The sequence below is a fragment of the Crinia signifera genome, chromosome 6 (assembly GCF_055691185.1).
Source record: "Crinia signifera chromosome 6, ASM5569118v1, whole genome shotgun sequence".
Lineage (NCBI taxonomy): Eukaryota > Metazoa > Chordata > Amphibia > Anura > Myobatrachidae > Crinia > Crinia signifera.
In genome coordinates this window covers 66,115,968-66,137,357 of record NC_139222.1, presented here as the reverse complement: position 1 = coordinate 66,137,357, position 21,390 = coordinate 66,115,968, and the positions used below count along the sequence as shown (strand labels likewise).

General features: G+C 43.4%; 1 protein-coding gene across 1 annotated transcript in view; it reads right to left on the bottom strand.

Moving 5' to 3' along the window:
* Positions 1 to 3,552: 3,552 nt before the first annotated feature.
* ADAM8 (ADAM metallopeptidase domain 8) overlaps positions 3,553 to 21,390 on the bottom strand; it is a 55,491-nt gene continuing 37,653 nt past the window's right edge. Inside the window, exons 19-25 of the mRNA XM_083146181.1 lie at positions 16,362 to 16,479; positions 13,340 to 13,532; positions 11,944 to 12,006; positions 8,143 to 8,220; positions 7,987 to 8,034; positions 6,999 to 7,082; positions 3,553 to 5,311 (exon numbers count right to left, since the gene is read on the bottom strand). Coding sequence (XP_083002307.1) covers positions 5,276 to 5,311; positions 6,999 to 7,082; positions 7,987 to 8,034; positions 8,143 to 8,220; positions 11,944 to 12,006; positions 13,340 to 13,532; positions 16,362 to 16,479 — 620 coding nt within the window. The 3' untranslated portion in view covers positions 3,553 to 5,275. The remainder of the gene's footprint in view (positions 5,312 to 6,998; positions 7,083 to 7,986; positions 8,035 to 8,142; positions 8,221 to 11,943; positions 12,007 to 13,339; positions 13,533 to 16,361; positions 16,480 to 21,390) is intronic.

The following is a 21,390-nucleotide window of genomic DNA, read 5'->3' as shown; positions in this document are numbered from 1 at the left end:
TTTTGCAGATCCTTTTTGATGTAATTTACTGAAGTTGATTTCCAGTGAAACCATATTGTGATCACTGTTCCCTAATTGTTCAATTACTTTTGTGTTTGAAACTAAGTCTGTGTTATTTGTTAATACGAAGTCCAAGATCGCCTCATCACGAGTTGGAGTTTCTACCATTTGTGTAATAAACTGATCTTTAAGTAAGCTTAAGAACCCATTGCTTCTTGCTGATTTACCCGTTTCATTTTCCCAATCAATGTTGGGTAAATTAAAATCCCCCATAATTAATACCTGACCCTGATTTGATGCTTGTTTGATTTGGTTTAAAAGAAGAGACTCTTCCCTTTCGTTTATATTTGGTGGTCTATAGCATACCCCTATTATAATTTTGATTTTTTATTATTGTCGGTTATCTCTGCCCACACTGTCTCCGAGTTGTCTTCTTCCAGGTCTGTGCTCATATTTTTCTCACATGATGTTAAGTTATTATTTACATATAGGCACACCCCCCCGCCCCTTCTATTTTCCCTGTCTTTCCTGTAGAGTGTATATCCCTCCATGTTTAATGCCCATGCTTGTCATACTTGTTTCTTTTATATTTACCTGTTGTAATTCTATGTGCAAAATTTATAACAATAAACAGATTTAAAATAAATACATATATACCTCAAGGTGCAGATACACACTGCGATTTGAGGGTGTGGTGCGCGCAACCGTGCACATCCCAGACGACAACTCCAAAAGTATGTGCTGCACTAAGTTCTGATCGCATTGCAAGCAAATCGCATGCGATTTGTGTGTGATGTGATCAGGACCAAAACACATCCAATTATTGCAGCGCGTATTTGCACCTTACAGGTGCCCATACACGCTGCGATCATTGGATGCGTTTTGGTCCTGATCGCATTGCATCGCACGCAATTTGCATGCATATACTTTTTGAGCTGTGCAATGGGATGTGCACGGGAGCACGCAGCGCAGAGCACCACCCTGTCACACCGTGTATGGGCACCTTCAGTTAGAGGTGTAGCTAGGTGACATAGTGCCCGGAGCAAGGGTATGTGTCTCCCCTTTTTTACTTCTGTTGCCAGGTGTTTCATGGCAAAAGATTCAGGTTTCTGCATCCTCTCCTGGCGGCGCCAGCGTTTCATGAACTGGGTAACTGCAATGGCATAATTATTAGTTTTGTGTGCCCTATGGCATTTTAGTGTCAATTACACAAAATGACCCCTGTGATGCTTACAAACATAATGTCCCCTGTAGTGCGGCTTACACATATTGCCCCCTGTAGTGCTACTTTAAAATATAATGCTCCCATATGCATCATGCCCCCACTAGTTACACTTGCACACATAACTCCCCCCTTGAAGTGCTTTTTACCTGCATGCTCATTGCCAGGGGGGGGGGGGTTTATATGCTTGCTGCCAGGCTAGTTCCACTTGCATTGCACACATAACTCCCCCTGAAGGGCTTTTTGCCTACATGCTCATTGCCAGGGGGGTTATATGCTTGCAACTGCACCCTGGCAACACCCTAATTTGTTACATACTTGTTGCCAGGGGATGTAGATTACATGCTTGTTCCCAAGGACAGGAGGGGTGGGGTTACATGCTCATTGCTGGGAGTTGCATGCTCGTTGCCAGCTGGGGATTACATGCTTGATGCCAGCGCATCATGGGTACTCAGATCAGCACAGCAGGAGACACTAATTGGCATAGTATTAGCAGGTAGGAACAACAAAAGAGGGCACTGGATTTTAGGACTGGAGCCCGGCAGCAACTGACTGGCAGTTTCACCCCTGCCCAGTAGAAGGAAACACATCCTGGTCTGTAGTGTCTGTGACTGGCAGGAAGATCTACCAATTGGAAGTCACTGACAGTCGCAGTAACGCCAGTGCACTCTCATGGACTGCATCTGGCTTCACTTTCACTGAGCTAGGTAGGGGATATTACTGGGGGTCTGCAGCCCATAGGTAAAAATCGGCCATAGCTTCTGAAACCAACCAAGTGCACTAAGATAAAAGATCGTTTCACAGTCATCAAATGGAGGCTGTGATCTGCAGTATCTATATAGCCCTTTGTACCGATTTTTCATGAATGCAAAGTAAAAAATATCAAATGTTAAGGCTACTGTACTATGGTTCCTAATTTAGGCACATATTTTCCTGTGAGCTATGCAGTGTGCCCAAGATGGCTGCCTCTGCTGCTACTTTAAAGGGCAAGATGAACATCCCATTAAACTATTTAAGCAGGTATTGCTTTTTGCACATAGTAACCAATGCAATGCACTCAGCATAGCTGCTTGGTCTGATACTCTATTGTGTAAAATAAACAATACATGGTTCTGAAGAGTTTGCAAGGATCTCACCTCATTTTTTTGAATCTTCCCAATTATGCTTTATTGATTTAAGGCATTGTGTATTCTTCTCAGTGTAATCCCATATAGCACATCTAAAATGGCTACCTTACCTGGATCCTGCGTTTGAGTCGTTACTCCCGTTGCCACCCAGAAACGATCCCTGACTGTTAATCACTATGCACAGTGCTGGATTGACACTGCACCCACTTCTGTATAAGGCCTATAGCTATAAACTATCTTCCTAAATTATACACATATCTTCATAAGTCTTAGTTCCAGCAGAACACAAACATAAGTGGGTATGTGACACATTTCTGATCAGGTTCTGGTGCCAGGGCAGGTGCAGAGCATTTTAAACTGCGAGCCAATCATGAATTAGTGACCAGCAGCCACAGCTGTACACATAATTAGCCACGGACAAGCACGCCACAGCTGCTTCTAATCCACGACTGACTCAAGGACTGCACCAGGTTTAAGCTTCCACTGACATCTGTGCAGAAATGTCTGTGTCCCAGCCTAGGAAGTGGAGCTATCTTAGAAAGGGAATTGGGGTAAGGGGCTAGGTGTTACAGAAGAACCAATTAGTAAAAGGGGCAGGGGTTGAGCAAGGGAAGTAGCTGAGGAGTGGGGGAGGGAAGCAGACATTGGGCCAGATGCACTAAGCTTCAAAAGTGATAAAATGGAGAGTGATAAACCACCAGCCAATCAGCTGCTACCTGCCATGTCACAGACTGTGTTTGAAAAATGTCAGGCAGGAGCTGATTGGTTGGTTGTGTATCACTCTCAATTTTATCACTTTTGAAGCTTAGTGCATCTGGCCCAATGAGAAGTGCAGGTGCTGAGAGGGAAGAGGGGATGAAAGTGTAACTGGATTTTTTGCTTTACGAAAACTCTGCTTAATTTAAGCTTGGTTACTTCTTGAATAATATTCCACACAATCCATGGACTTCCTATATAATAGAAAAAGCCTGTTGCCACATGCTCCTGTTGTGGCTATACTGTGTGAAAGATGGTGTGTGATTGTGGGCAGAGGGGACATAATCCTGTTCAAGTCAAGACTATACTTGTACATATACTTAACTTTTGCAGCAGTAGTGAACAGTAATGCATTTCAATTTACTATATAATAACACCATGTTGACGTACAATCCACACACTACAGAGGCCAAATTTGCAGTAATATTTCATTAACTACAGAGAATCTCCAATATTACACTTTTTTATTAATAAAAAAAAACAGTATAACAGTATATTAAAAATACGTTCACACTGTAGTGGCCTGAAAACCATACCCAGGAATTCCATCTTCAACTATTCTTTCAACAAATAGTTTATACAATAATTTAAGCCTTTTGTCTGCCCAAGGAATCTTTGCACTACACTTCCACTGTGCATTGCAGGACTCTTTGTTCAAAAAGATGTAATAAAAAACATACAGGAATGCAGCATATAACAATTCACAGGAGAAATAATAATAATTAAAAAAAATCCTACCAGTTTGAAAAGGTATATGTGCATGGGAATAAATTAACCTTTTCTGTGCTGGTTCACATGACAAACAATAGTAAAAAGAAAAGTCACGTATGGTTCTGTGAAGAAAGCACCAGTGGATTTTGGCTAGGCAGCAATCCAGTCTTTCAGCATAACCTCTGACCACACTGCTCAGCTATGTGTCTCAGACTATCCTGGCAGTCATAAGGTTGCAATGTTCGGTGATGACTAGTCCTGTGACTCCAGTTTTCATAGTACTTAAGTGTTTCCAATTACATATCACAGTGGAAACTGAAGATACGGTGTGGTTTTGAGATGAAACACAATATGTCTTTTACTCTGTAATTTCTAAATGAACCATTTTTTTCCAGAAGATTAAAAAAAGGCCAGTTACAGTCTATGAGATGTTTGTAGCGCTGCAGAATAAGTCTCTTCATTGTTATAATGTTCAAAATAGAAGAATGTGTGTCTAAGAGGATATAGGAGAATGTATGTACTATGGTTCTGCATAGGATGTCAGTGACCAAGAATTCATTCCTATCACGCATTTGTGTGTACCTAACATGTAAACTGATGCTTCCTCCAACATGGAGATAAGCATACTTTATAAATAGTAATACAATAATAAAAAATAATAATACACATATTAAAGTTTACGAAATCCTAGTGTAAAAGAAGTATAAAGCATGCAACTATTGTTCAGATGTAAATGTAAATTTATAAATAAAGCTAATTGAGATTCTAGGTAAATGTAGAGGGCAGAGCAGCAAGGAAACCATATTTGTAAACAATCTGCGTCCATGACAAAGATTATTATTATTATTATCAAAACAAAGATGAATAAAGTGAATTGAAATCCCTTTAACCCTACAGCCAAAAGTGTGCATGAGGCAGTGCAAATTAATGAATGTAAAAATAGATTTCTTAGAACACACTTGAGATTTTTGCTTAAAAACATTTTTTCCTACTGGATGTCCGTGTGGTTTAGTGCAAATTGTCTGGTCTGTTAAACCACAAATCCCATATTGCACTGGAAGTAGAGTGTTAGCCTGGAATTCTTCCTTGATTGGTCGGAGTGATTCTGTGCTGTTGGAAACTACCAAAGTGTTAATCCTGGCAAAAATATCCTGATGCCAGCAAATGTAGTTCCACCGAATTGTCTTTAGTCTTCATTCCAGTTGGGCTCTTACGTATTTGCATCAAACACAAACTGCCCGGAGTCCTTTTACAATGTGCTAAACAGAATCAGAAAGCATAAACATTCTGCTCAAGGCTTCGTTAATGGGAACTGATGTCACAAGCCTCTCATAAAAAAGAATCCTTAAGGCACATCTTGTGTTTTATCGAGTGGTTACCATGACTATCTGTAGGCACCTTGACACTGATATGTCTTGACTCTTCAATCTTTGGCTAGCCCCGTAGATCATAGAAAGGGTCATCTCTGTGATACAGGAGGTCTCAAGGCAATTTTCTGAAAGCAAAATAAAAAACAGTTTCAAGGTCAGTAAAGTACAAATAAGTGTTCTGTTTTTTTCTTTGGAGCCTAATCAATAACTTTAAAAGCTATTGACGTTAGCAATGACATATTCACTCTGAGCAAAGGATTTGCACTTTAATGGCTTAATTCCAGAGTTAATAGATTAGCCTTACAAACACCCCCAATACACACTTTTGAACAGAATGGAATCCAGCCAGGAGAGTCTTGTGGGGAGGAATAGTTGCAGGCTGTTCCACTGTATCATATGATTAAACTAAATAATCATCTGTCAGTTTAACTGCTTTGTTTGACAACCCTAAGCTGTTTAGACTAAAGGAATTTTCCTTTGCTGAGCAATTGTAATTGCAATATGCAAAACTTAGAATAGTCCTACATAACGGAGTATAAAGCCATTTTTAAAATGAAGGAATGGTGGCTAGAGTGAATACATGTCTAGCTAAATAAATAGTGTTGTTGGGATAGTCAGAATGTCCCTTGCGCTGTATAGAAATACACTTTAAGGGCCAGATGTACTAAGCTTAAAAATTGATAAAATGGAAAGTGATAAAGCACCAGCCAATCAGCTCATCGTACCTGCTATGTCAAAGGCTGGGTTTGAAAAATGACAGGTAGGAGCTGATTGGTTGGAGGTTTATCACTCTCTATTACTTTTCATGGCTTACTAAATATCACCTTAAAAGAGGTGATGTTAAGGGACCGCATTCTCCTAATATGCGCACAACCAAATATGGCAGCTGCTCATAGTGAATACCACTGTTATAAAAAAAAAAACCTGCCTTTTTAATGGACAAAACCATGGCCCTTATTCTGATCGGTGCGGATATATATCCGCTTGCGTTCGGCCCGCCGATGTTTTGTGTCTGCGCATGTGCAGAGGCGTCTCTGCGCATGTGCGAGCGGGGCGTACGGCCAAATCCCGCATGATATGTGAACACTCCGAACAGGGGGTGGAGAGGGGCGTGAAGGGCTATTTGGGCTCATTGCCATATGCATCTGCCCCGCATTTCATGGGAGTTCCCATGAAAACGATGGCCGTACGTATGGTAATGCGGCCGTGACGCACGTGGAGGGGGCGGACATATGACATCGCCGGATGTCAGCTGCCCGCCCAGATCCCTGCTTTTGCACGGAAAAATGTCCGCGTGGTCTGAGGTTGCTGGTGGAGCACGAATGATGGGGGAGGTTCCCTTAGATGGAGGAGGCGTATTCCGTGAAAAATACACGTGCGGTCCGTTCGGCCAGCTTCTTACCGCATACGGACGGAGTTGGCGATCCGTATGGAAGGCGGGGTTTCGCACGCACGGTCCTGGCCGCATAATCGGCTCCGTCCGCACCGATCAGAATAAGGGCCCATGTGTAGTGCGGGGGGAGGGGGGCAGATGTAACATGCAGAGAGAGTTACATTTGGGTGAGTTATTTTGTTTCTGTGCAGAGTAAATACGGGCTGCTTTTTTTCTTACACTGCAATATAGAGTCCAGTTTGAACACACCCCACCTAAAGGTAATTCTCTCTCTGCACATGCTACATCTGCTCCATCTGCAGTGCACATGGTTTTGTCCATTAAAGAAGGAGTTTGCTTTTGCAAAAAAAACCTGAATCACCCCCCCCCCCCCCAATGTCTCTTGGAACTGAAATTTCACCGGTATCACTTATACTCACGTGCAACGGGTGAGGGGTAGTTTTCATTGCCGATGGTTTTAAAGGTGGTAAAGGAGCCACAGGTGATGGTTTCTGTTTTAATTCCTAAAAAAAAAAAAAAAATGGCAGTGGGTGACATTAAAAAGTTTTTAGAATTTGGATTTGCATGAAGTTGCAGACTATAGGATAGCTCCATGCAAGATACCATGTAGTCATTTAATATGAGTATGGAAATGCAGCAGCTTTTGGCAACTGAAAGAGCCCTGCTCTATTTCAAAACTTCCAAGACACGACTGTATGGAGAACAGACTGAAAAAGACTGTGACCACAAGATTCAAATGGAGCGCAATTTCGGTCCATTCAGTAGCAATTGGATTTGCCCTATTCAATGCCGGTGCCGATTTTTCAAATAGTAAAAAATTTCAACATAGGCAAAAACCACGTGGAACGACGAATCCGCCACTTTTGGTCGCAGTTGTGTGTATTTTTTACGGATTTTCTGTCCTATTTTGTGTCTCTCCCCCGCCCCGTTACATGAAAAAGTATAAGTAAAAAAGTAATCAAAAAAGGGCAAAAACACCTACAATCGAATAATATGAGGGTTATGCTAGGTACACACCAGGACGACTAGGGCCCGATCAGCACAATCTAGATCCAATTCCGATCAATCGGATGTAGATTGTGTGCTGATTGGGCCCTTTTCTGACCTGGTGTGGAGCGATTCCGATCCGATGCGCGGTCCCGCGGGTCGGTCGGTCGTTATTGAGATCCTACCTGCTGCAGGTAGGATCTCAATGACGACCATAGAACCGGGTGCGGGTCGCCATCGGATCGGACCCGCTCACGGTGCACATCGTGAGCGGGTCGTGCCCTCCCGCGTCATCGTGAGCGGGTCGGACGAGACACTGACGACCCGCTCACGATGTGCATCGTGAGCGGGTCGTCCTGGTGTGTACCCCGCATAAATGTCTGTATTGGGAAATCAAATTCAGCTTAAGCCATTAATTACCGGTTTTGGTTTCAGGACTGGCAATGGTTTGTTTGGAGGTGTCGGTTTCTAAAATAAAGAAGGAAAGACCAATCTCAGTAAAACACAGATTTAAACATGAGCAATATCGTGTAAGGTGGCTGCTTATGTGTATTACTAATGTCAGAAGTCACAAACCTGCGGGTATACTGCTCCACCTTGTGCAGGCACAGCTGTGCTGGGAAGTCTAGGTGGTGCTACAAGAGGTTTTGACACCTTAAGAAATGGATGAATAAAAAAAAAAGAAAATAATCTATTATTGCACATGTACAAAACATTTGTCTTGATAAAATTCTAAAAAATATTTAGAGCGTGATTCCGAATCGCACACAAGCTGGAACGTGGACATCTGAGCATGTGCTGCAACAAACACGCATCTAATGCCCCTTTCCCACTGCAGCAAAAAAACTGTAAATTGCCGATTTTCAGTGCAATTTACCGTTTTAAGGCTGCAGTGGGAAAGTGCCAGAGTTGAAATACCGTTTAAAGCTAAATGGTATTTCAACCCGTTTTTAAAGCCTACACGTTAAAATAACGCTTAAGAGGCAGTGGGAATGCCTCTTAAACGTTATTTAGCCTCCAGGCAGTCCCAGTGCCTGATGAGACCTAGTAGTTCTCACTTTGTGCATGTGTAATGAGTGCATGTGCATAATAAAGAGCCGCTCATTACATATGCGCATATGAAATGAGCAGATCATTAGTATGCACGTGCATTCATTACATATGCGCAAAGTGAGAACTATTAGTTCTCATCAGGCACTGGGACTGCCTGACCCTGCATGGACCCCCTGCATCCCCGCGCAGGTAAGTACAAGGGGAGGGGAGGTGGGGCACAGGGCAGGTATGGGGGGTTAGGCACTCTTTACACTAGGGGTGGGGGGGGGGGGGATTAGGCACTCTTTACACTTGGGGGAGGGGGGGTTAGGCACTCTACATTTTACACGGTTCACTGCAATGGGAATGGTACTTAAATGGTATTTAAAACGGTAATCTGCTGCAGTGGGAATGCTAATACCGTTTTAAATACCATTTAAGATTACCAGTACTTTAAACTGGTCTGCAGTGGGAAAGCAGCATTAGATGTTTCTCTCGCATTTCCGGCTATGAACTGGGCACAAACTGGGTGTACGCACGTAAGAGAACAATCTAAGGGAGTGTCGTAGCTATGTAGCTAGAGTTGATAAAGTCCTAAATATGCATTTACATTTGTATCTTTTGCATCTATTTTGGGGTAGGTACCAAATACCAGCGAAGACTGCTGTGCCAGTAGGCAGCGGGCTGTTGGCAGTACAGTTGTAGAGATTTGTGCAAAAGCAGATAATAGCACTCGACTTCCAATTGCAGACAGCAAACAGAAATCTCGGCAGGATCAGGGGCCCGATTAGACCTGATCGCTGAGCTGAGAATCTTTGGAACCCATCGATTAGGTAAACGCCACCCCGGACCCTGTGCACAGCTGCGAATGCGTTCCCAACCCTGCAAATGGGGAAATCTGTTCGGAAACACTCAAGATCTAATGGATTCCCTCCCCTCCTCGTGCAGTCACCAAGTAAGTTCAGACTTACTTGGCGATGCGATGACTGTGGGGAGATCGAGGCCGCTGGTGGCATCAGTGGCACATTCTCCCAACGGACGAGTGCCTCCTGTGTTTTCTGGGGCACTTCCAGAAAACGCCAAGGTACCGCCCACAAATGTCGCCCGCCTGTCAATCCACTTGAGAACGGCAAGTGATGACAAGCCATCGCTGGCTTTGTTCACAGGGGAACCCCGTGCATGCGCACCTTTTTATGCAACAGGATGTTGTAATTCATTAGTATAAAATAATGGGGTTACTTTACTAAGCCTTTTAGAGAAAGAAAGTGGAGAGAGATAAAATGCCAGCACACCAGCTCCTAAATACCATGTTACAGACTGCGTTTGCAAAATTGGCACTTAGGAGCTGATTGGTTGGTACATTGGGGTCTTTTCATGAAGTAGTGAAAAGATGGGAAAAGAGAGCCACTAGGGGATTTGCCTATAGTAACCTATCAGCTTTGAAGTAACACTGACGAAGTGCATTCTATAAAATTATACGTAGCATTATATTGGTTGTCATGGGCAACTTCTCCACTGCCTCAATTCCTTATTCATTTCATTGCTTCATGAATTGGCCCCTTTATCTGCATAGACTTCATCTCTCTCCAAAGGCCATATGTAACAGGGTGTGAGAATAAGAAAGTGAGAGACTTTAGGAGCTTTTTTTTAAAAGCAGCAATCATTTACATGACAAAATCGGGTGTGGTACAGATTCCGACAGTCATTAGTCAGACGTCGGAATCCCGACTGCACAGTGTGGGGAGCGCAATGAAGCCCCTTGCGGGCTCGCTGTGCTCGCCACCTATTTTATTCTCCCTCTGTGGGGGTCATGGACCCCCACGAGGGAGCAGTCGGGATTCCGACGTCGGAGGAATGACTGTCGGAATCCCGACTGTCAGGGAGCCGTCCGACAAAATCAACCTGTTTTTTTCACTGTAAATGATTGCCACTTTAAAAAAGCTTAGTGCATATACCCCATAGCTGGTAACTTCTCATGAGGGTTAAAGCATTAATAAATTCCTTTTTGTTCAAAATAAACATGCTATCATGTTTCCCGTCATAAAAGAAAAGGAAGGTCTTTTGCCATTTATTGTAAGTTTGGCACTAAACACTGCCGACATATTAGAAAAAACCCTATTAATGAGAGGAAGCTTGCACAGAAATGGCAATGACATGGTGGTCTATTCAAGAAGCAGTGAAAAAAGTGGAGAAGCTGCCCGTGGCAGTCAATCAGTTTTGAGGTAACATTTGTCAAGTGGATTCTATAAAGTTAAGGCCCCCATACACTATACGATTTTGGGACGATTTCATCCGATTTCGGCACTTTGGGCCGATAACCGGATGAAATCGCCCCAAAATCGCAGGTGTGTGATATATGATCCGATCCGATGCGCGGTCCCGTGCGCATCAGACCGGATCAGGGAGGTCGGACGGTCAGCACATAAGATCATCCGACCTCCCTGTATGCTATGCATATGCCTGCCCACCTGTCAGGCATATGCATGCAGACACCGGGGGGCGGGGGAGCATGGCGGGCAGACACACTGACCTGGCCGGCTGTGATAACAAATAGCAGCGGCAGTAGTGGGGGCGGGTGGCGGCAGTAGTGGGGGCGGGCGGCAGCTCACAAATAAGTTCCCGGCGGGTGCCGGGTGCGGCGAGTGATGCTGACCTGGCCGGCATGCTGTGGTCACAAATAGTAGCTCTGTCGCTGCGGGACGGGACGCACAGTGGCGGCTATTAGATTTTTAAAATAGCTGTCAAATGACCGGCCGTTCTGTGATTGGCTGAGAGCTCTCTCAGCCAATCACAGAACGGCCGGTCATTTGACAGGTATTTTGATAATCGAATAGCCGCCACTGTGCGTCCCGTCCCGCAGCGGCAGCGCTACTATTTGTGACCACAGCATGCCGGCCAGGCACTACTGCCGCCGCCCGCCCCCACTACTGCGCCGCCCGCCCCCACTACTGCCGCCGCCCGCCCCCACTACTGCCGCTGCCCGCCCCACTGCTCCTCACCGCCCTGCAGCTCCCCATTTGTTTTACATGTGATAAATCGCAAGCGATTTATCACATGTAAAATCTGGCTCATCAAGTGCCAAATTTTATGTGAGCCTCCCGGGGAGCTGCCGGGCGGCTCACAGGAGAATTGGGTCCGACTTGTCCTAAGGACAAGTCGGCCTAATGTATGGGGGCCTTTAGACATAGCAGCTGAGTGGGCAACATCTCCACCATTCCCACTGCTTCATAAATAGACCACATGGTTATACCTGTAGGCAGTAGTGATCTGTACATAGCACTGAAATGTTTACGACACAGATTTATTAAAGACAAATTCTTAGAACTTAAAACAAAAGAAAAATACCTGAGAGGATTTAGGGACAGATACAGGCGTTACTGGCTGGGGACTGGAGATGAATGAGGGACCCTGTAAGACAAAAACAAAGCCCATCAAAGCATGAAGCAGAGAAATACAGAGGTAGCCATGCTCAATTTCCATGTCTGTCGCACGTTTGTGCGTCTATTTCGCTCATAGTGGCTAATAGAAATGCACTGAGCTGCGATGGCGCAGTGTAGTGACTCCGCGCCTCGTGTGGCCGTGGCACAGCAACAATGAGCGCGGCTATATCTGTAGATGAAAACAGCACATACACTGCTAGATTCAATGCTTAGCAAATAACAATATAGCTTTAATGTTTACGTGAGACCTAAACTAAGTCCCCATTTGTGGTTGCCGTTATATGTACGCACACTTTGTGGCAATGCTATGCTTCATATGCTTACACTTGATATTTTACCAGGCAGTGTGATTGGACCACAGGTGCCAGCATGAGTAAGCACCCACAAACCACTGCAACAGTGTATAAGGATACAACTGTAGGAAGCAGATTAAGGGGTAGATGCATGAAGCAGTGATAAGGGTAGAGAAGTGGGCCAGAGGAGAAGTGGCCCATGGCAACCAATCAGCACTGAAGTAACATCTGTAATTTGCATAATATATTACACAGAGCAGCAGATTGGTTGCGATTGGCCACTTCTCCTCTGGCACACTTCTCCCTTATCACTGCTTTATACATCTACCTCTAAGTCTCTACTTTCTTTGTGCCATTTAGCGAACACATAATTATAGTGAATGTTTTCTAACCTACACAGTCTGCACAAATATATTATTTAATTCAAACTAAATTAAGCCATGTAAAGTACTAAAGCGGAAAGTAGCAATTAGTGGTACTTTCCCAGGGGGCGCTGTGTGAGAAGCGCTCACTAGGCTTGCCGGGTACAGAGCTGCAGCTCCCGGGGACAGTACAGTGACTAAGCTGCCTGAAGGGGACACTATGCTGACTACGCTAGGCAGCCGTTGGGCTACGCTGAAAATGTATCGTAACCTGCCGCATTGAAAGTACACAAGTACCTAAAGTAGTATACACACAGTGCAAGATGAACTACCAATATTAACCATAGTCCATATCGGTATAACCCAGTACATTACACCATGTGTATACAGCTTGCAATGCCAATACGCTCCATGGTCAAAATCGCTCTGTGTGTATAGTCGATACCAGTGGTTCTTGGCTCTGGGGAGTCCCAGTTGCGTACCCAAAACTGCACCGTGTGTATGCAATCAACCTCCAAAAGGTGTCAATAATACCACTGAAAACCCTAACTCCTATGATGGATTCATTAGTAAAAATGAATGATTACTTTAGAACATGTGACCTTAAAATGGCCTTTTTTGATATATTGGAATTCCCAACTCTCACCTTTACTGTGTCATCACTGGGTACTATAGTGATGAAGGCAGCTCTGGAGTCTTGCAGATTAGAAGTGCTGGCAATCAGTTGGGGACGTCCAATCAGGTGACTGGGGGCATCCCTCTTTATGAAAGGCTTGCTGCTACCACTGTCTTGGAATAAAGGATTGGACAATCCAGACCCTGAGACAGGAGTGGCCGTCCTAAAAACAAACAACACTGTCACTGGCATGAACTGCAGTAGCTTAGAGCAGGAACTGGATAAAAAAAGTAAGATGCATTGAAAACCTGTTCAGGTATCCAAATGGTCAACAGACAATTGGTCGACAGGGTCAAAAGGCCGGCACAGAAAAGGGTTTTTCATGATTTTTAGGATTAGGGTTAGACACTTGGGGAAGGGTTATGTTTAGGCTGCAGAAGGGGACAGTTAAGGTTAGGCACTAGAGGAAAGGTTAAGTTTAGGGACCAGGGGGAGAGTCATAAAGGGGGATGGGAATGTTTTTTCCTGTGTTGAGTCGACAATTTGCATGTCAACCATTTAAATCTGTTGATTCTTGTGTGTCAACCATCTGATGTCGCCCTATTGACTATCTATATACTGTCTCTCCTTCACCTAAGTTTATTACAGGAAATTCATCCATTCTGCCTCCCATACATATTTTTAAACATGTTTTATGTAATGACATCAGCAATAATGATTTATTCATTGATAACATTGGAAAATAAGAAACAGACAAAATTGCATCGTATATGGAAGATTTATCATGAACCCAAATAATCACTGGGTGTGAAGTGTTAATCACATAAACTGAAGAAATAGTATGTGTGCAAAGTTATTGAGTCATTCCTCTGTTGCTGACCAGTCCATATCATCAGTTCCTCTTCCACCAAGAATAAACAAATAGCACATAGCACACAGCTGTATCAAAACCACAAAAGTCCTGAAGCACTGAACAGGAAGGACCCCGCGCAGCTGTAGGAAGTGGCAAAAGCCACTGACCGGTTGTGGTATAAAAGAGGTAATGATGACACACAGCGGGGCTCAAATTAGGAAGTACAAAATAAATCTTTAAACTCAGATAAAGCCAGATGTAATAAAGGCAGAATGTTCTCTCTCTCTTTCTCTCCATTAGGTTAAACGGTAAATGGGGCATAACTGATGCACAATGATGAAAATGCAGGTCATTTTTCACTGCATATCTTGTATTCTTTGTAAATGAGGTCCAGTATATTTGGAAGACCATAGGTCAGTATTTAAAATCCAAGTTCCTCAAGGCACATTAACAGCCAAGGTTTTAAGAACAGCCACATTTTTGCCACATTCTGGTTCACTCAGTCCCCTCTGCGCATGTGCATACGTTTGGTGCGAGCAGGCACGGTGAACTGCTAGTTGGCTGTTCCGTTCCCACCTACAAGTGCGGGCGGTGGGCGACGATGGGCTGCACCCATGGGAACACCCAGCATTTCATGGGCGTTCCCATGAAAATGCTGGGCGTTCCCATGGAAATTCAGCAGTGATGCGGCTGCCGGGGGCGGGCAGTTGACATCACCTAACGTCAACTGCCCGCCCTCTTCCTGTACTGGGAGCACGCAAAGGACATCAGAGAGTGTCTTAGTTTTGCGTGCTCCTTCCGAGTCATTCAATAGTCAGTGACCATCGTTTGTCCCCCACACCCAAGGCTGCGAATGGATGTTTATGCAAATCCATTTTGCGGGCCTGCGGGGAACTTGCCGAGCAAGGGGGAGGGGGGGTGAGTGGGCAGCTGTGCGAGCAGCGTTAAATCCACAAACACAGCGCTGCGAAATTCATAGTGCTGCATGTGGACTAGAATAAGGTCCTTAATTAGTACCTCAGTTATTTTGATTTAAGCACCTATTCTGAGCATGTATATTTCTAAAACCTGGACTGCTAGTGTGCCTTGAGGAATGGCAGTCACTGCTGTAGATCATAAATATTAACACATTTTCAGGTCATGTTTGGGCTCCAAAACTCTGGTTAACTTACAAGTAACAAGATAGCAATAGTGCTTTTACTAAACAGAACATATGATCATGAATCAGCTTTTTCCAACACAACAACAATGACATCTTATGAAGTGAGGAAGTGCGGTAATTTACCACGACTAATTGCTAGTCAATTAGCCTTGAAACCAACACTTTTCAGGGGATTTTTTCTAATAAGTGACCTGTTTTGTGGATAAAAAAAACAGCTTATCCTCGTACCTATGCGTTTCTGAATGAAAATGGGTAATCTTTCATGCAGTAAAGTCTAATCGGATAGTAACTTTATAGTTACAGTTAATGACTGATAACTTTCTTTGGCAATAATAGTCACATGTGGCATGATGTAGTGAGCAGAGAGGCTTTGGAGTGATCTGCTGAACTCTATTATTACTGTGACAGCTATCACCTTCTTCTTTCCTTCTTTATGGTCTTGGCCCTTTAAATTGTTATCTACATTCTATTTATATTAAACACAAATGTAAAAGACAGAAAGAAGTCAAACACCAGTGGGGGTATATATATATAGTGCTACGTAGGATATATATCCTACGTAGCACTATCCAACTAGTAACCACATCAAATAGACTGTAGCATAGCATCAGACAAATTGGATCAACTTCCAGAATATATCATTGTATGATTCAGAAAGAAGCGGAGAGCTGCCAAGGTAAAACAATGACTCATACTGCCGTATTAGCATATTGCTGATGGACACCAAAAAAAGGCTGATTTATTCTGACAGAAAATCTAATCAATAATTGGTCATAAGGCTCAGGAATGCTGATGGCAATTAGTTTGTAACATGAAACCTCATCCCAGAATGATTCAATACAGGATGAGTATAGCTGTAACATATTTCAGCGAAAACATAAAAGAATACAGCTTGTTCTTTGATATGTGTTCATCGGACAGACCCCTAATGATTTTTTTAGGAAACAGTCTGTCTGCTCTTATGGACTTAAATGGGATTTTGCTCAACTTGTAACACATTGCCAGCTTGCTGATTAGTTACTTTGAGCCCCGCTCACCTTTTTTCTGGAAATTTCCTTTGTCTTTTCTTGTAGTAGAAAATGCTTAGGGCAACAATGGCGGCAAAGAGAGAGACAGCGACCAGAATTCCAACAGCTAGATGCCCTTTGTCATTCTCTGTAGAAAAATAACAGTTTATTTCAAAAGTTGTAGTTATTAACATAAAGAAAAGAATGCCCCAAGTGGTGCGAGGGCCTGGGGTGACATGTGACATTTGCACATCTGTGTGCAATAGTGTATGAGGACACATCTGTATGGGAAACAATCAGCTGAGAAATACGGTGCTACTTAACCCCTTCCTGACAGAGCCAGTTTTTGCGTTCCTGACAGAGCCCTTTTTTTCAAATCTGACATGTCTCACTTAAGTGGGGATAACTTTTTTTTGCTTTTACTTATCCCAGTGATTTTGAGATTGTTTTTTCGTGACACATTGTACTTCAAATTAGTGGTAAATTTGGGTCGATACAGTCTGTGTTTTTTTGTGAAAAATACCAAAATATCGTGAAAAAATGGAAAATTTAGCGATTTGCAAAATGTTAAATTTTCTGCTTGTGAGACAAATAATCTTACCACTCAAAATAGTGAATAACTAACATAGACCATATGTCTACTTTATGTTGACATCATTATTTCAACTTCCTTTTAATTTTTTGGGACACTAGGAGGCTTACAATATGAATAGCAAATTCTCAAATTTTCAAGAAAATTTCAAACACTGATTTTTTTAGGGACCAGTTCAGTTCTGATGTGACTTTGAGGGACTTGTATGTGAGACACCCCCATAAATGATGCCATTTCAAAAACTGCACCCCTCACAGTATTCAAAACAGCATTTTGGAAGTTTGTTAACCCTTTAGGTGTTTCACAGGAATTAAAACAAAGTGTAGGTGAAATTTAAAAATTTCATTTTTTTTGCAGATTTGCAATTTTAATACATTTTTCTAAGGAACACAGTACATTTTACTAGAGAAATGTGACTAAAAATTGATTCCCCCAATTCTTTTGTTTTCATAAATATCCTATATGTGGCCCTAGTGTGCACGGTGACCAAACCACAGGCTTCATAATAGAAGGAGCACCTACTTGATTTTGGAGCCTCCTTTTTATGAGATTATTTTTTAGGCACCATGTAGGTTTCTAGGCACCATAAGATGCTAAAAGTTAGGAACCCCCCCACAAGTGACCCCATTTTGCAAACTACACCCCTCAGGGAATTCATCTAGGGGTATAGTGTACATTTCAAACCCCCAGGGGTTTCACCAATTGTGGTACAACTGGGCAGTGAAAATGAAAAATTATTTTTTTTACACAAAAATGCAGTTCTGGCTCAAAATTTGTCATTTTCAGAAGGTATGAAGGAGACAAAGCACCCCAAAATCTGTGCCCCAATTTCTCCCGAGTACGGCAATGCCTCACATGTGACCAAAAAATACCAGTTGGGTGCATGGCAGGACTCAGAAGGGAAGGAGTGATTTTTGGATTTTGCAGCACAGATTCTGGTGGAATGAATGGTGGGTGCTATGTTGCACCAATACAGTGGAACCCCCCCACAAGTCACCCCATTTTGCAAAGTACACCCCTCAGGGAATTCATCTAGGGGTATAGTGTACATTTCAAACCCCCAGGGGTTTCACCAATTTTGATACAAGTGGGCAGTGAAAATGAAAAATTACATTTTTTTACACAAAAATGCAGTTCTGGCTCAAAATTTTTCATTTTCAGAAGGTATGAAGGAGAAAAAGCACCCCAAAATATGTGCCCCAATTTCTCCCGAGTACGGAAATGCCTCACATGTGACCAAAAAATACCAGTTGGGTGCATGGCAGGACTCAGAACGGAAGGAGTGATTTTTGGATTTTGCGGCTCAGATTCTGGTGGAATTTTGGTGGGTGCTATGTCGCATTAGCAAGACCCCCCAAGCACCAATACAGTGGAACCCCCCCACAAGTCACCCCATTTTGAAAACTACACCCCTCAGGGAATTCATCTAGGGGTATAGTGTACATTTCAAACCCCCAGGGGTTTCACCAATTTTGATACAAGTGGGCAGTGAAAATGAAAAATTACATTTTTTTACACAAAAATGCAGTTCTGGCTCAAAATTTTTCATTTTCAGAAGGTATGAAGGAGAAAAAGCACCCCAAAATCTGTGCCCCAATTTCTCCCGAGTACGGCAATGCCTCACATGTGACCAAAAAATACCATTTGGGTGCATGGCAGGACTCAGAAGGGAAGGAGTGATTTTTGGATTTTGCAGCTCAGATTCTGGTGGAATTTTGGTGGGTGCTATGTTGCATTAGCAAGACCCCCCAAGCACCAATACAGTGGAACCCCCCCACAAGTGACCCCATTTTGCAAACTACACCCCTCAGGGAATTCATCTAGGGGTATAGTGTACATTTCAAACCCCCAGGGGTTTCACCAATTTTGATACAAGTGGGCAGTGAAAATGAAAAATTACATTTTTTACACAAAAATGCAGTTCTGGCTCGAAATTTTTCATTTTCAGAAGGTATGAAGGAGAAAAAGCACCCCAAAATCTGTGCCCCAATTTCTCCCGAGTACGGCAATGCCTCACATGTGACCAAAAAATACCAGTTGGGTGCATGGCAGGACTCAGAACGGAAGGAGTGATTTTTGGATTTTGCAGCTCAGATTCTGGTGGAATTTTGGTGGGTGCTATGTCGCATTAGCAAGACCCCCCAAGCACCAATACAGTGGAACCCCCCCACAAGTCACCCCATTTTGAAAACTACACCCCTCAGGGAATTCATCTAGGGGTATAGTGTACATTTCAAACCCCCAGGGGTTTCACCAATTTTGATACAAGTGGGCAGTGAAAATGAAAAATTACATTTTTTTACACAAAAATGCAGTTCTGGCTCAAAATTTTTCATTTTCAGAAGGTATGAAGGAGAAAAAGCACCCCAAAATCTGTGCCCCAATTTCTCCCGAGTACGGCAATGCCTCACATGTGACCAAAAAATACCAGTTGGGTGCATGGCAGGACTCAGAACGGAAGGAGTGATTTTTGGATTTTGCAGCTCAGATTCTGGTGGAATTTTGGTGGGTGCTATGTCGCATTAGCAAGACCCCCCAAGCACCAATACAGTGGAACCCCCCCACAAGTCACCCCATTTTGCAAACTACACCCCTCAGGGAATTCATCTAGGGGTATAGTGTACATTTCAAACCCCCAGGGGTTTCACCAATTTTGATACAAGTGGGCAGTGAAAATGAAAAATTACATTTTTTTACACAAAAATGCAGTTCTGGCTCAAAATTTTTCATTTTCAGAAGGAATGAAGGAGACAAAGCACCCCAAAATCTGTGCCCCAATTTCTCCCGAGTACGGCAATGCCTCATGTGTGACCAAAAAGTGGCAGGACTCAGAAGGGAAGGAGTGATATTTGGATTTTGCAGCACAAATTCTGGTGGAATGATGGTGGGTGCTATGTCGCATTAGCAAGACCCCCAAAGCACCAATACAGTGGAACCCCCCCACAAGTGACCCCATTTTGCAAACTACACCCCTCAGGGAATTCATCTAGGGGTATAGTGTACATTTCAAACCCCCAGGGGTTTCACCAATTTTGATAAAACTGGGCAGTGAACATGAAAAATTACATTTTTTTACACAAAAATGCAGTTCTGGCTCAAAATTTTTCATTTTCACAAGGAATGAAGGAGACAAAGCACCCCAAAATCTGTGCCCCAATTTCTCCCGAGTACGGCAATGCCTCACATGTGACCAAAAAATACCAGTTGGGTGCATGGCAGGACTCAGAAGGGAAGGAGTGATTTTTGGATTTTGCGGCTCAGATTCTGGTGGAATGAATGGTGGGTGCTATGTGGCATTAGCAAGACCCCCGAAGCACGGTGAAATTATGAACCTAATATTCCATAGATGTGTGGTATATTTTAAAACACTCCTTTATACATAGGCCGGGTTTGTCGGGGCAAGTGTCACACTGGAAAATAGTTTGCTTTCTTATTCCCTTTTTATAGCAAACTTTGCACCTTTTTTGTGTCCTGCCCTTTTTTCCAGTGGAGGGGATTTCATCAGGAAAATGCTGCCCTGGTACAATACGGGGGCCAGTACTAGAAGTACTGGGGCCCTCTGCCTGCTGGTTCCCAAATATTAGGCCCTTTATGACTTCCTCTTGAAAGTGCATAAATGTCCCCCTCTGGCCGGTAGAACGGAATAGCACGTAAGCGTTATACAGTGCCATCTGGATGATATACACGGCCACCTTCTTGTACCAGATTTTTGTTTTCCGCAGGGCACTGTACGGCTTCAGTACCTGATCTGAAAGATCCACTCCGCCCATGTACCTATTGTAATCCAGGATACAATTAGGTTTTGAGGTGTGGGTACTGGTACCTCGTACAGGGACGGAGGTGGTACTGTCTCCGTGAATTGTTGTCAGTATAAGGACATCCCTCTTGTCCTTATATTTGACCAACAACATATTTTCGTTGCATATTCCCCTGCTTTCACCCCTTCTCATTACTTGGGCAATGTGCGTTTTTGGGAGGCCTCTTTGGTTCTTGCGCACAGTACCGCAAGCTGCTGTACCTCTTGAACCAAGGGCCTTAAACAGGGGGATGCTAGTGTAAAAGTTATCCACATAGAGGTGATAACCTTTATCCAGGAAGGGGTGCACTAAATCCCAGACAATTTTCCCACTAACACCTACGAGGGAGGGGGGGCATTCTGGCGGTTCAATTCTTGAATCCTTCCCTTCATAAACCCTAAACCTGTGGGTGTACCCTGAGGTGCTTTCACACAGTTTATACATTTTTATGCCATACCTTGCCCTCTTACTGGGAAGGTACTGGCGGAATTTAACCCTTCCTTTAAAATGTATAAGGGACTCGTCGATACAAATAAATTTTTCAGGGATGTACACCTCTTCAAATTTGGCACTGAAATGATCAATGACCGGCCTGACTTTGAATAGCCGGTCAAAGGTGGGATCATCTCTGGGTGGGCACTGTGCATTATCGGTGTAATGTATAAATTTA